The 16,850-nt window shown below is 39.0% G+C and overlaps 1 protein-coding gene across 4 annotated transcripts in view; it reads left to right on the top strand.

Annotated features, from left to right (window-relative positions):
- Nucleotides 1-1,053: 1,053 nt before the first annotated feature.
- The window catches only part of LOC126483719 (membrane-bound transcription factor site-1 protease), a 132,274-nt gene continuing 116,477 nt past the window's right edge, over nt 1,054-16,850 (top strand). For 3 of the 4 annotated variants that reach the window (XM_050106821.1, XM_050106820.1, XM_050106819.1), the window contains exons 1-2: nt 1,057-1,724; nt 14,159-14,310. In XM_050106821.1, the coding sequence (XP_049962778.1) occupies nt 1,511-1,724; nt 14,159-14,310 (366 nt within the window). In that variant the 5' untranslated portion in view covers nt 1,057-1,510. Of the gene's footprint in view, nt 1,725-14,158; nt 14,311-16,850 lie in introns of all 4 variants that reach the window. The other variant, XM_050106818.1, reaches the window with a different exon arrangement.

Below are 16,850 nucleotides of genomic sequence, written 5' to 3' on the forward strand. Positions count from 1 at the left end.
GGGTGTTGAATTTATACCATATACAGAAGAGCAGCACAAATGGTCAAGTGTTTGTTTAATCTGTGGGTGAGTGTCACAGAGATATTGAAGAAACTGAACAGGAACGCTCTTGAAGATACACGTTAACAATCCCGAGAAAGACTATTAAAAAGTTTCAAGAACCGGCTTAAATTACGGCTCTAGTAATATACTACAATCCCCTACGGATCGCTCACATAGGGATTGTGAGGATAAAATTAGAATAATTACTGCGTACACAGAGGCATTCTTCCCACTCTCCATACGTGAATTGAACAGAGAGAAACCCTAGTAACATTTACAATGGGACATATCCTCTGCCATGCACCTTACGGTGATTTGCAGAGTGTAGATGTAGGTGTGGAGCTACTGCATGCATATCCATTTGCACTGAGTTCTGCGCAAACAGATCGTTACGTGCGGACGGGTCTTAATTAGATGTAAAAGTACAATATCCACTGCTGTGAAGGCAGTGAAAATAGATTTATTGCCTATGTTAGTAAACGACGACCCCGTTCCCTACACCAACAACAACTTCAAAACTATATTCCCGAGAAACGTGCCCTGGCCATTACTTTCCGTTCCGTCCCGCTCCATTCCATTGAAGGTTTGTGTGAATGTCCGTCATTTGAAAGTCATTGTAGAATGGTTTGACGTTTCGGTAACTGTAAATCGACATTAACGTATTAGGTGTTCAAAGCTGACCGCAGTGTTTGCAGTGAATATTTCTGCATTCTCAATCATTAATGTACGTATTAAACGGGTGGTCGTCGTTCTCATAACGCACGTGGGCTACTTAATCCTAATAGGAAGGACAGAAATCGCAGAATGATGGCTTCCTCAAGCTCGCTGTAGCTTGCCTCACGTTTGAAAACTCCAATGGACTGGAATTTAATAATATGACTGTAAATAAAAACACTGATGATGAGAAAACATCCCTTTGGCTCATACATAGGGGAACATGTAGTAAGCCCCACTCGACTACGCAAGAAACAGTTGTATGTCTGCACTGTTATATTAATAATCTTCATTGTGTAAAGGAAGAGCGTCGTCGTCGTGATGGAATACAAGCAAACAACAGTAAAAAGAACTGTTATAGTCTGTGGCAAGAGATAATAAAGTGGAGACTAAATTGTGGTCACGTGCCCTGTTTTTTTCCGTACTTGCCTTGTGTTTATAAAACACAAAAACAGTGGATGGACATGGCCGATTGCGTGTGGTAGTGTGAGAGGGTGTGTGTGTCTGAGAAGTGCATTAGTAAAACATGATGGCCCTCGCAAATGTTACAGCATGAATTCCGAGAAGCGTATATTTCTGAAATGTAACTGCAGTTACGCACAAACGACTCGTAAGAAAAGGACGCTATTACCCATATAGACATGACTGCAAGAGGAAAACAGTGATACACATTATCATAGTGCCTTCAAACGACGCCAATAACCCCGTAGAAAACAAGATGTTCTCCAGTCTGTAGCCGAATTGTGATACAAGAATGAAACTGAAAGTGAGGTTAAGGCAGAGACACTTCCGATGTATCCCATTTCTTCTACTTCTCCTTACTCATTTTTGGTCTGTGGAAACGTTTCAAAATAAACAAAACTCAACGATTGGCGAAAAGAGCGAAACCCGTGTTGGTGTCTGCTGCAACGATACGACTCCACCACAGTTGGTTAACATTAAATTTTCGTCACACATTGTACGAAATGGTAAGTTTGAAATTAGTTTATTTACCTTAAATTTAATTCTTTGGTGCTTTCCAAAACTGCCCATTACACTACATTAAACGCCACTCAGACAGTAAAGTTCTACTTAGGCTAATATTTGTTGGATGAAATGAGCATTTGCCGTATATTATAAGTATACTGTGAATTATATAGGCCTAGTCAAATGGGATCAAACAAATATCAGTAAATCACTGTGCTTTCCAAGCTACAGTTTCGAATAGAACGTACTGTGTCAGTCTGTCATTATGGCAGTGAAAGTTATTTTTTTTCTGAAGTATGTACTTTTAATATTGGAGGAAATTTTCATTAATGTTAATAGTTATAGAGTTGTATGCCCAACTTAACTGCAGGTGAATCGTTTACATCTAATTTGCATTAATTGTTCCTTCAATTTTTGTGTAATCTTACATTAATCACAGTTTTCTAGCCAATTCTCTGTCACTAAACTTTGAAAAAACACACTACATGCAGTTCAGAACTTGGAAGGGGTGTCCCACAAGTATGACTAACATATGATAACAAGCAGATAGAAGAAGTTGACAGTGTTAAATTCTTGGGATTACAGCTTCATAATAAAGTCAACTGGGAGGAGCACAGCACAGAACTGCTGAAGCATCTAAACAAATCTCTGTTTGTAATGGAAATTCTGTCAGACATATGGGATATGAAAATGAAAAAGCTAGCATACTATGCTTATTTTCACTGCATAATGTCATATGGTATTATTGTTTGTGGTAATTCATCAAGCCAAGCTAAAGTTTTCTGGGCACAAAAATGCAGTAAGAGTTATATGTGGTGTGAACTTGAGAACAGCCTGCAGAGGCCCTGTTTTAGGAAAGTAGGGATAGTAAGTACTGCTTCCCAATATATTTATTGCTTAGTGAAAATTGTGATTAAAAATATATCACTTTTTGAAACCGACAGCTCAGTTCATGGAATCAATATGAGAAATAAGAGTGATATTCACAAGGATTTAAAGTCACTTACTGTTGTACAAAAAGCTGTACATTATTCAGGAACACACATTATCAATAACTTGCCAGCAGCCATAAAAAGCTTAACAACCAATGAAATTCGGTGTAAGAAAAGCCTTAGGGATTTATTGGTGGTCAACTCTTACTCCATTGATGAATATCTCATTAGAACCAACTGCTTTGTGTGTGTGTGTGTGTGTGTGTGTGTGTGTGTGTGTGTGTATTATTTTCGATTATTCCCTTTTGAGAGAGCGATCGTACTTTGATTTTTTTGCTTCGCTTCATACGTTCACTGTGTTCTCTCTTGCGTTCTTCTGACCATCTTTACCCGTTCTGTTCTCCGTACGTCCTTGTTTAAGTGTGTGTTTCTTTATGATGTTTCTAAACTGTTCTCTATTGTTTATGTTGTCTTGTGTGAACCCCAGTTCTTTAACACACACACACACACACACACACACACACACACACACAATACTCTCTACACCATTTCAGTGCAGTAATGTGTTCATTGTAAATAAGTATTGTAGTAATTCTATTATATTTTTTTACCTTATAAAAAAAAAAAACTTTTTTAAAATTTTAAATTCAGCGCATTAATCCGCTCTTAGTAAATGAGTGCTGTAAAATTATCATTTCATATAGCTCGCATTTATTAAGAAAAAAGGAAAAATGACCATCATTCCACTTGGGACCTGTGGTAGGTACATTAGCTTATTTGTTTTAATTGTAAATATTTGTGATGTATTATTGTTTTTCGGGCATGTTCTACGTCCTGGAGGACCTCCTCACTATGGATCAGTTGGAATGAAGGTAAATCTAATCTAATCTAAAAAGTGGAGTATGTATTCTCATAAGAGCATTTGTCATGACAACAGGTGGGTTCTCTTTCTGGAGTCTTGAGTGACGAACTCCTTCCTAACCTTCCCCAACTTATCCATATTTCATCTCTGAAGAAGGAATTACAGTTTTAAATCTATCAGTAACATTTAGATTTTTGTCTCCTGAATGTGCTGCCCAGGTGTTGCCTCCTTGCAGATTATAGTTTTCCCACGTGAAAGTGTCATTTGATAAAAATCTAATGTTAACTTATGTATATAGGTAAACATAGGAATGTGTCTGTTAGTATTGCTTAGTTGAAAAGTTGAAACACATCATTAATGGACTAACATTTAAGTGGAGCCATGACTTGAATCCGAATTGAACGTTTGCAGTATTTCTCATTATCGAGCTAGACTGTAAAGCTTCACATTAGTGAGTGACCTCATTACAGCTACCCATAAAGAATGAGCTGCTAATCCCAAGGAAATTTTTCACCTTTTAACAGACAGACTTGAAAGAGCTAAGGCTGGAGGACAGTCTTTATCACACAGTTATTCTTTAGTTAGTTTCATGGACCATTTGCTCAATAAATTGCAATGAGGTCATTCCATACTAAGTCATCCAGGGACCCTCGTGTCACACATGTTTATGAAAATTTATAATTGAATTGTATGCATAAAGATAAGAAAATATTCAAAGTTTCATCAAATTCTAACAAGTTGTCTCTGAGTTATCACCGTTTAAAGTTTCGGCCACTTGTATTTCCGAGGGCGATTAAGACGTAACTAAAGCATGCATGCTTTTACAGAATTTGAAGCAAAATAGTTAGTTTTGAAGCTAGAGCCTTGAAATTTTCACTGTTTTGTTCTAAATTAAACACTGAAACTGACAGAGCTACAAAAATTTTTTGAAAACAGCATAAAATTACCTTTCAAATGGTGGTGGGGGGGGGGGGGGGGGGGGGGGGGGAAGAAATTGTTGGGGTTCTGAGTTGTAACAATTTTATATTGAAGTCAAAACAAGTTTTATCTATTCAAAACATATAGAACGGCTGTTTTAAGATTCAGAATGGTTTATAACAGAGGTTATGAGATTATATAGAAGTAAAAGGCTTTAATACTATAATTTGCAAGATCAGCTACTTAAAACAGTAATTTATTAGTACATTTTTTTTGTTATGTATTTTTGAATTAGGACAAAGATTTTTTTATGTAACTGAAGTTAAAGTCAAGAAACATACAACTTTTTTGGAGTCATGATAAGTGTTTTGAAGTTCAGATGAGGCAGTATTACTATGCAAGTATGCACCTTTATGCTGATTGTTTACAAACAGATGTGACTTCGTAATTCCTACCCACTGCCTCTTCCACATTACAATAATGGAAATTCATTTCTGGTGTTGTCAAGGAGGAACTTTTTCAGTTTGTTTCCTAATTTTATTTTGCTGTCTGTCAGAGATTGTATATCACTGGATAAATGGTAAATAATTTTGCTTGCCACATTGTTCACCAGGTTTTGTGCTATAAAGACACTTTAATGTGACGTAATTAATGTCATGTTTTCTTCTGATATTATAAATTATGTACAGCATTATTCCTTTTGAACTGTATTGGATTATTTACAACAAACTTTATGAGGTAATAAATATGCCTTGAAGCAACAGTCAGAGCTGGCCGGTGTGGCAGTGTGGTTCTAGGGGTTTCAATCTGAAACTGGGTGACCGCTACGGTCGCAGGTTCGAATCCTGCCTCGGGCATGGATGTGTGTGATGCCCTTAGGTTAGTTGGGTTAAGTAGTTCTAAGTGACTGATGACCACAGATGTTAAGTCCTGTAGTGCTCAGAGCCAAGCAGCAGTCAGAATGCCTAACTCTTTAAACTGATGTCTACTAAATAATCATGGCTGAGCATTAGTAGTTTCATCACTGTTTTTTACGTGTATGAAGAAATTCCAACAGTGTCAGGTTTGTTCCTTGTTGTCTTAATAATTGAAGGTGGTCCTACGAATATGTTTACTCTCTACTGGAATCATTCAGAAGTGTTGAATTTGCTTATGCAGCACTAGTCATATTTTCTTTTTAAATTTTATTTTAGCGTCAAGGTGGTGTGTTTCTGGTGGTATTTTTTTGTCTTCTCACTATACTTTTGTAAGGAACACTACCTCATGTTGCATTTGCTGTGATGTTTATTATCAGGCCTACTGTTTATAACAGCACGTGGAATTGCTCAGTCCCTGTGTCTCCCCCCCCCCTTCCTGCCCAGCCCCAATTTTTTTCTCTGGTATTGTGCTATAAAGTGTGTCTATTGAGGAAAAATTGAAATTGTTGCAGTTGTTATTATTATCTTCAGCCTGAAGACTGGTTTGATGCAGCCCTCCATGCTGCTCTATCCTGTGTGAGCCTCTTCATCTCTGAATGACTACTACAACCTACAGCTTTCTGAATCTGCTTACAGTATTTGTGTGTTGGTCTCCCTCGAGGACCCCCCCCCCCCCCCCCCCCCCCCCTACTCCCCTGCCCCCCGATGCACATGCACGTTTCCCCCCAGTACTAATGGTGATCTTTTGATGTCTCAGAATGTGTTCTATCAACCGATCCCTTCTTTTGGTCAAGTTATACCACAAATTTCTTGTCTCCCAATTCTGTTCAGCCTCATTAGTTACATGAATTGACCCATCTAATCTTCAACATTCTTCTACAGTATCACATTTCAAAAGCTTCTACTCTCTTTTTGTGTAAGCTGTTTATCATCCGTGTTTCACTTCCGTACGTGGCTACACTCCAGACAAATGTCTTCGGAAAATATTCCCTAACACTTAAATCTATATTTGAAATTAACCTATTTCTCTTCTTCAGAAATGTATTACTTGCCACCGCTAGTTTGCATTTTATATCCTCTCTACAATGGCCATCATCAGTTATTTTGCTGCCCAAATAGCAAAACTCAACTACTACTTTAAGTGGTTTGTTTCCTAATCTGATTCCCTTAGCATCAACTGATCCAATTAGACTACATTCCATCATCATTGTTTTGTTTTTGTTAATGTTTGTCTTACATCCCCCTTTCAAGACATGTCCATTCTCCAAGCAACTGCTCTTCCAAGTCCTTTGCAGTATCTGACAGAATCACAATGTCATCGGCAAACCTCAAAGTTTTTATTTATTCTCCCTGAATTTTAATTCCTACTCCAAATTTGTCTTTGGTTTCCATTATTGCTTGTTCAATGTACATCTTGATTAACATCAGGGATAGGCTCCAACCCTGTCTCACTCCCTTCTGAACCACTGCTTCCCTTTCATACCCTTCAACCTTTATAACTGCTGCCTGTGTTCTGTACAGGTTGTAAATAGCTCTTTGCTCCTGTATTTTAGCCCTGCTACCTTCAGAACTTCAAAGAGAGTGTTTCAGTCAACATTGTCAAACTCTTTCTCTAAGTCTGCAAGTTCTATAAATATAGGTTTGTAGGAAGAAAAGTTGCTACTCATCATATTGTGGAGATGCGTATTACATTCCATCCTGGATTTTCCATTGTTTGATAAATGTAGGTCTGCATTTCCTTCACCTATCTTCTAAGATAAGTTGTAGGGTAAGTACTGCCTCGTGTGCTCTTACATTTCTGCAGTATCCAGACTGGTCATGCCTGAGGTCAGCCTCTAGCAGTTTTTTCCATTCTTCAGTAAAGAATTCATGTTATTATTTTGCGGCCATGACTTATTAAACTGATAGTTCAGTAATTTTCACACCTGTCAGCAATTGCTTTCTTTGGAATGGGAATTACTACATTCTTCTTGAACTCCAACAGTATTTCACCTGTCTGGTACATCTTGCAGACCAGATGGAAGAGTGCTCCATTAAATTTCGGGAATGCAGCCGCATAAATTCTGCTTCTTCTTCTAATATTTCGGCTGTATATCTTTCAGCCATCTTCAGAGAGAGTCGTACGGCTCTCTCTGAAGATGGCTGAAAGATATACAGCCGAAATATTAGAAGAAGAAGCAGAATTTATGCGGCTGCATTCCCGAAATTTAATGGAGCAGTCTTTGCGCTGCGAAAACCTGAAGATTCACATCAGATGGAAGAGTTTTGTCATGGCTGGCTCTCCCAAGGCTATCAGTAGTTCTGATGGAATATCGTCTGCCCAGAGGCCTTGTTTTAACTTAGGTCTTTTAGAGCTTTGTCAGATTCTTCTGTCAGTATCATATCTCTCATCTCATGTTCTTCAATGTCCACTTCCCTTTCTATAATATTGCTTTCAAGTTCATCTCCTTTGTGTACATCCTCTATGTGGTGTCACCGCCAGACACCACACTTGCTAGGTGGTAGCCTTTAAATCGGCCGCGGTCCATTAGTATACGTCGGACCCGCGTGTCGCCACTATCAGTGATTGCAGACCGAGCGCCGCCACACGGCAGGTCTAGAGAGACTAACTAGCACTCGCCCCAGTTGTACAGCCAACTTTGCTAGCGATGGTTCACTGGCAAATTACGCTCTCATTTGCCGAGACGACAGTTAGCATAGCCTTCAGCTACGTCAATTGCTAGGACCTAGCAAGGCGCCATTATCATTTGCTATTTATCTTGTGATGCATGTACCGTCAGACCAATGTTCACAAATTATGGATTAAAGTTAAGTATTCCAGAAGCTCCGTACTTTTTTTTACTAGACTCAATTCCTTTAACTGTTCCAGACCTCACGCCAGCCTGCGTGAGCTTAAACGCGTACCTTTCGGCTATCTCTTAGTGGCTTGGCTGTCTTGCCAAGTCACAACACTCTATATATTCCTTCCACCTTTCAACTTCCCCTTCTTTGCTTTGGACTGGTTTTCCATCTGAGCTCTTGATATTCATACAGCAGTCTCTCTTTTTCCCAAAGGTCTCTAATTAGTTTTTGTACAGGTGGTAACTATTTGACCTCTAGCCATTCCTGCTTAGCCGCTTTACTCTTCTTGTCAGTCTCATTATTTAAATGTTTGTTTTCTCTTTCATCTGCTTCATTTGCTGCATTTTTAAATTTTGCTCCTTTCATCAATTAAATTCAATATCTCTTGTGTTATCTGAGGATTTCTATTAGGCCTTGTGTTTTTACTTATTTGATCCTGTGTTGCCTTCACTATTTTATTTGTTAAAGATACCCATTCATCTTCTAAGTATTCCTTTCCCCTGTTCTAATGAACCGTTGCCTAATGCTCCCTAAATTCCCAACAACCTCTGGTTCTTTCAACTTATCCAACTCCCATCTCCTTAATTCCATTTTTTCCCCCCTCTCAGTTTTAGTCTACACTTCATAACCAATAAAATGTATTCAAAGTCCACATCTGCCCCTAGAAATGTCTCATTTTAAAATCTGGTTGTGCAAAAATACAACAGAATGTAGAGAATGCTCCACCGAACAATTTGAGGTAGGGAACTCGGGATCGGAGAAGCCAGCATAAAGAGATATGGAAGTAAACTTGTCTACTGCTTTGTCTAACGCTACTGTTTTCCAGCTTATTTACAATTAATATGCTTACAAGCTTACACATACTGTGCTGTTTATTTACAAGTGCATCCTTTATTTCCTGCAAGGAAACAAGGAGAGTGAGTCTGATTACCAGGAATCCATGATGCAGATTTTGTTTACTTTCCTCGTCCATAAGGTGGCTCTGTTGTATTGCATTTACATTGTCCCATGACGGAGTGTGTTGTGAATCAACAACTGATCCATTCATTACTCACTACTATTCAGAGACATACACTACAATACAATGGAGCAGTACCACTACAGTTTGTCATAACTCACTGACATGCACCTATGTATGGTGAAGTACGTTGCAATGCTCTTGCTGCTGAAAGGCGTACAGGGAAAAATTCCCTAACAGGCATCATCTGTCGTGACGAGTGTTCATTCCTTTCAATCGACGAATGCAGGACCTGGCAACAGGCCGACCACTCGCACACCCGATTTTGAAGAGGAGGTGATGGAACATTTTGCACTGGACCCCATTACAAGTATTAGTCATATTGCATGTGAAATGGGCACTGCACATACTGGCATGCAGCGATATGGTACGAATAACAGTTACACCCATATCATTCACGAGTCCATGCAATGATTGTGACTGACTTTGCATCTAGGGTTGCTTTGTGTCAGTGGTTGTTCCAACAATGGATTGATCGACCAGATTTCCGCCAAATCGTGCTGTTTACTGATGAGGTCTCATTTATCATGATGGTGTTTCAAGCAGCAGGAACAACTATATGTGGGATGAGTCACATCATCAAGTACGTTTTGCTGTGAATATCTGAACTGGCATTCTACATCTGCATCTACATGGTTTCTCTGCAGTTCACACTTAAGTGCCTGGCAGAGGGTTCATCGAACCATTTTTATGCTACTTCTCTACCATTCCACTCTCAAATGGCTCATGGGAAAAAGGAACACCTAAATCTTTACGGTCGAGCTTTGAGTTCTCATATTTTATTATGATGATCATTTCTCCCTACGTAGGTGGTGTCAACAAAATATTTTCGCATTCGGATGAGAAAGTTGGTGATTGAAATTTCGTAAATAGATCTCGCCACAAAGAAAACCGCCTTTATTTTAGTGACTGCCACCCCAACTCACGTACCATATCTGTGACACTCTCACTCCTATTGCGTGGTAACACGAAACGAGCTGCCCTTCTTTGCACTTTTTCAGTGTCCTCCGTCAATCCTACCTGGTAAGGATCCCACACTGCACAGCAATATTCCAGCAGAGGACGGACAAGAGTAATGTAGGCTGTCTCTTTAGTGGGCTTGTCACATCTTCTAAGTGCTCTGCCAGCAAAGTGCAGTCTTTGTTTCGTCTTCCCCACAATATTTTCTATGAGGTCTTTCCAATTTAAGTTGCTCGTAATTGTAATTCCTAGATATTTAGTCAAACTGACAGCCCTTAGATTGTGCGATTTATCGTATACCCAAAATTTATCGGATTTCTTTTAGTATCCATGCGGATGACATTACACTTTTTTTTGTTTAGTGCCAATTGCCACTTTTCACACCATACAGAAATTCTCTCTAGATCATTTTGTAATTGGAATTGATTGTCTGATGATTTTACTAGACGGTAAATTACAGTGTCATCTGTAAACAATCTAAAGGGGCTGCTTATATTATCACCCAGATCATTTATGTAAATCGGGAACAGCAGAGGTCCTATGACACTACCTTGCAGGACACCAGATATCACTTCTGTTCTACTCGATGATTTACCATCTATCACTATGAATTGTGACCTCTGTGAGAGGAAATCACGAATCCAGTCACACAACTGAGACGATACTTCATATGCATGCAATTTGATTAGTAGTCACTTGCGAGGAACGATATCAAAAGCCTTCTGGAAATCTAGGAATATGGAATCGATCTGAGATTTCTTGTCGACAGTACTCATTACTTCGTGGGAATAAAGAGCTAGATGTGGTGCACAAGAACAATATTTTCAGAATCTGTGTTGTGTATCAATAAGTCATTTTCTTCGAAGTGATTCATAATGTTCGAGTACAGTATGTGCTCCAAAATCCTACTGCAAATTGAGGTCGGTGATATGGGTCTGTAATTCAATGGGTTACTCCTGTTTCCTTTATTGAATATTGGTGTGACCTGTGTTGCTTTCCAGTCTTTAGGAACAGATATTTCGTCAAGTAAGCTGTTGTATATGATTGCTAAGAAAGGCGCTATTGTGTCTGCATGCTCTGAAACGAACCTGATTGGTACCATCTGGACCGGAAGACTTGCCTTTCCTAAGTGATTTGAGTTGTTTCGCAACACCTAAGGTATCTACTTTTATGTCACTCATGCTAACAGCTGTTCTGAGATTTTAGCATTGTAGCCAACAATGTCATTTGGCCATATCTACTACATGGCCATCTGAATGGTCATTTGCACTTAAGGTTCATGCAGAGTTCTCTATATGAGTAGTTGGAAAATGTACCCTCGGCTGTTCATGAGAGGATGTGGATACAACATGATGGTGCACCACCTCACTTCAGTGTGGATGCCCACAATCATCTCAATGTTGTATTCCCTGGTCATTGGATTGGAAGGATAGGTCCTATTCTATGTCCTTGCAAGGTCATCTGACCTAAATCCCCTTGATTATTTCCTATGGGTATATGTAAAGCCACCTGTGTATGAGGCCCCAGTCGATACAGAGATGGAATTAGTTTTCAGAATTGTAGCTGCCTGTGATGTGATACAAAACACAACAGGGATATTTGTCAGTGTGTGTCGGAATATTGTTCACCAGTGTCATGCTTGTATTGAGGTTGATGGTCATCAGTTTCAGCATATTTTGTAAGATGTAGTACAAATGGTATGTTCCTTGTATCATTGATGATATTTACAGTTAACTGTAACTAATGTAGACAAAAAATTACACACTAATGTAATTTTATTCCTATTATCACCTGAAATGGGCATGGGCTTCCCAACCCCTGGTTCTCTACCTCAAATTGTTCAGTGGAGTATTCTCAATGTCCTTTTAAATTTTTGTACGCTCTTACTGAAACACCCTGTATACTCAGTCTGAAACCTTCCAATGTCTCCAGGTCCCTTCCACATATACAGTCTTCTTTTATGATTCTTAAACCATGTGTTAGCGTTGATTGAATTATGCTGTGTGCAAAACTACTAGTCGGCTTCCTCTTTCAATCCTTTCCCTCAGTCCATATTCAGCTAGCCTACTATTTTGCCTTCTCTTCCTTTTCCTACTATTTATTTCCAGTCCCCACTCACAATTAAATTTTCCTCTCGTTTAACTATCTGAATAATTTCTTTTATCTCATCATACATTTCTTCAGTCTCTTCATCATCTGCGGGGCTGGTTGGCATGTAAACATGTAGCTACAATGGTAGGAATAGGCTTCATGTATGTCTAGGCTGTGATAATGTGCTTACTATACTGTCCATAGTAGCTTACCCAAATTCCTATTTTCTTATTCATTATTAAACCCACTCCTGCATTACCTCTGTTGACCATGTATTTATAACCCTGTATTCACCAGACCAGAAGTCTTGTTCTTCCTGCCACCGAACTTCACTAATTTCCACTATATCTAACTTCAGCCTATCCATTTCCCTGTTTAAATTTTCTAACCTACCTCTCCAATTAAGAGATCTAACATTCCACACTCCAATCTGCAGAATATCAGTTTTGTTTCTCCGAAAATAATCTGTTTTTGACAGTATAATATAATTGGATAGATAAAAAGTCTACTCACCAAGCGGCAACAGGGGAACGCAGTATAAAAAAAGGTTTTACTTACTCAAGCTTTTCTAACCATTGGCTCATTCTTCCAACAGAAGGAGTGAAGGGGAAGGAAGAGGAATGAAGGGAAATGAACTGGAGAAGTTTAAGAAAAGGGGTAGAGTCCAAAAAGTTACCCAGCACCCCATGTCAGCTGAGACTTATTGGATGGGATGAGATAACAACATCCTCCTGAGTAGTCTCTTCTCGAAGATCTGAATAGGGACTCTGTTACCTCTGGAATATTTTACCCAGGAGAATGCCAACATTATTTGACCATACAGTAGAGCTGATGTCCTTGGTAAAAATTATGGCTGTAGTTTCTCCTTGCTTTTAGCCGTTCACAGTACCAGCGCAACAGGGCTGTTTTGGATGATGTTACAAGGCCAGATCAGTAATCATCCAGACTGCTGCCCCTGCAACTACTGTAAAGTCTGCCACACCTCTGCAGGAATCGCACAGTTGTCTGGCCTCTCAACAGATTCTCCTTCATTGTGGTTGCAGCTTTGGCATGACTATCTGTATCATAGAGGCATGCAAGTCACCTTGCTGACAGCAAGATCCATGGCTCATGGGGCTTATTACTTCACAAGTATAGTCCAACTGTTGTGCATATTTATCTTTGGAAACTGTAAAAGTTTCTTATTCTGTTTGTGTTTCATACACTCTCTGTCAGTGTTTGTTAATACGAAAAATGCCAATTTCCACTGAGGTTCAGAGTCCATTGTAAACTGTAGGTTCCTTATAAATGAATGAGCATGTCAGTTCGACAGTAGAGTGAGGCAAGGACATACCGCCTCCAATACTACCTTGGCTAGGTAAGCACTGTGGCATTCAAACCAACTTTGGGTTGGTGACAGCTTCACATTCTTAAATAGACGTATGACATTAAAAAAAAAATTCATTTTTTGGTAAAAGTTACAGAATGTACAACCTCTTCCTACTTTGCTCTTCCTTGCATTTTTACTGTTTATGTATGATACTTGTGTATAATATGGATCAAAAGACTTGTTCATTACCTAAAATATGTTTACTGAAACTATGTTGCGCAACAATTTTTTTTTAAGATGAAAAGCATGTTAATATGCCAAAGTGCATTTAACCATTGAACTGACATAAACATTAGGCTATGATATAGGTCAGTATTTTAGCAAACCTTTTTTGGCGTTCACATTCATTGACTTAACCAATTCACAATGAAATATGAAATTCTCACATTTCAACCTAACTTAGACATCAGGCTATACCACTCATCAATCTGTCACCACAAACCAAGATTTCAGGAGGGGGGGATTCTAGTCACACTGAAGTCCATTTTAAGTTGTGTTAAGCAATGTGTAATGCTCTTTTGTTCACAGAATACATTGTGGCATTTGATGGTTACTACAAGACAACTACAAGAGAAAAATTCATAGCTGCTGCACTGAATAATTCTGGCATTGAAAACTGGAAGATACTGCCTCGAAACAACCCAGCAAGTGACTTCCCTAGTGATTTTGATGTAGTATTGGTAAGTGTGTGAATTAATATTGAGTATGTGAAATGTTAGCATTAACCATTTAGGCTAGATTAAACACATCATATTAAACGCGTCATTTTCTTGTAATGTATTCTACTATTCAAAAGTCAGTGGTTCTAATTATTTCGTACTAGGAATTAAATTAGTTTGCATTTTTGAAAAAATGCAGGTTTTAGATGGTTCAGAATTCAAGAGGTCGGCAGGAGAAAGTGTTAATCTTCAATTTAGTAAGGATTAAGCTGATAGCATCTGTTGTGTTCCTGAATTCACCACATTTTGGTGACCAGTATTTCCACATGCACCACTGAAAAGAACTCCTTGCTAAATGAACTGTTTTGTCTTATTGCATCTACATTCTTGTCTTTTATTGCATTTACAGTCTTGTTTTTGAATGTAACAAAACGTATAACATGCAGAGTCTCAAAAATGCTCTTTTGTATTAGTGCCTTCTGCTATAGGAGAATGTTTAGTATAAGTCATTGACTTTGACAAGAGACATAGGAAATATGCGACAAACACTGTAAACAATATGACAACGATAAAATGACGTTATTGGTGATTTTTTTTTTTTTCAAATGGTTAAGCTACAGATCAGTCTGTCAACATAAGCAGTTTTTTCCCTCATATTTGTTGGCTTTGCCAACTAACAACAAAACTGTGAGTATATGCACAAAAAGGTAATTTGACAGTAACCATTAACATTACCTAATTGGCCAAAGCTGATGACTGTTATTGAACTTCCCTCTTGATACGCACCTTGTTCCACTGGTCCCTTCAGTTGCTGTAGGCATTTGCTTATAGTGCAGTATAATTATTTATGTTGATACAATTTCAATGTGGCGCAGAGGGTGGTGACTTGCTTTTAATATCCAGAAATGTAAATTTGTGCTCTTCACGAAATGCAGAAATTGTCATTTGAGTACAACATCAGTGAGTCCCAATCATGATTAGTCACCTCTTATGAATAACAGTGTTTAACAATTTTTGGGGATGTTAAGTGGAATGATTACATAGATTCAGTTGTAGGATAGCAGGTGACAGACTTTCGTTCAGTGGTAGAATACAGGAAAGTAGCAATCAGTCTGCAAGGAGATTGCTTACAAAACTCTCGCATAAGCAGTCCTACAATATTGCTCAAGTTTGCGGGACTCGCCGACTAGGACTAACTGGTAATGTTTAACATATACGAAGAAACAGTACAAATGGTGAATAGTTTCTCATCCATGTGACAGTGTGTTGGAAATTATATATAAATTGAAGGTGGAGAAGGAACGAAAAGAAAAGAAAGGAAAGGAAAGGGATTGCTGCTGTCAGCTGCATCAGGAAATTACATGAAATCAATGACCCTGAATGGAAACGTGTACTGCATCAGGATTCAAACCTGGGATCTCCTGCTTACTGAGCAGGTACATTAACCACTGTGCCATCCATGATGCAGCATTGTCGCAACTGCGCGGACTATCTCAGCACACCTCATGGCCTATTCACATTCCCATCGAGCTCCACGTATCTGCAGTCTGTGCCCATTTCCTCCATGAAGAAGGCGGATCCATTGCTGAGATAGGTGCATTAATTATGTGAATGCAAGGTGTCTGTTCTTTCGGATATGTCTGCCTTCTTCAGTGTGGATGCACAAATACGTCCGACCTCCAGTGGGAATCTCAGAGTAGCGAACATGGAGGAAATAGACAGGGACTGCAGGTAGGTGACGCTTGATGGGAGTGTAAATCGGCCGTGAGGTCTCCTGAAATAGTCTGTGCAGTGGTGATAACGCTGTGTCCCGGATGGTGTGGTGGTTAATGTGCCTGCCTAGTAAGTAGGAGACCCCAGGTTTGAATCCTGGTCTGGTACACATTTTCGTCCCTTGCCACTGATTGTGTGTAATGTCCCGATGCGGCTGACAGCAGTGATCCCCTCCCTTTCCTTTCTTCCCCTCTCCACTTTCAATTTACATATAATGTATCACAGCTGTGGATTGTGTGTGGTGTCTGTTCTTTTGGACATGTTTGAAAGAACAGACAATACGCTTTCATATAATGTCATGGAAATACTAAATAAGTGACTTAGCATACTCTTGCAACCGTATGCCAACTATTCTACGAAAACCTACTTATAAAGTTTCAAGAACTACCATTAAGTGAGGAATCTACGAATTTACTACTTCCTTATACTTACCATTCCCTTATGGACCACAGAGACAAGATTAGACTAATTACAGCATGCACAGAGGTGCTAAAGCAATCATTAATCCCAAGCTCTGTAAATAAATGGAACGTAGAGGGTCACCAATGTATGAATCAATGGAAAGTATCCTCTGTTTTGCACTTCATGTGGCTTTCAGAGTATAAATGTAGATGTAGTTGTTTCGTTGTATATTAGAGGAGAGATTAAAGTTCTAGAAGAGATAATAAAGATGTTGGAAATTTGTGGATGAAACAATTGCATAAAATAAGGAGAAGGCAACCACTCACCTATATGCGTGGAAACACATAACAGAAAACAGAATCCACACTAGTTTTCAAGCTCTTGCT

Source organism: Schistocerca serialis, chromosome 6, assembly GCF_023864345.2.
Source record: "Schistocerca serialis cubense isolate TAMUIC-IGC-003099 chromosome 6, iqSchSeri2.2, whole genome shotgun sequence".
Classification (NCBI taxonomy): Eukaryota; Metazoa; Arthropoda; class Insecta; order Orthoptera; family Acrididae; genus Schistocerca; species Schistocerca serialis.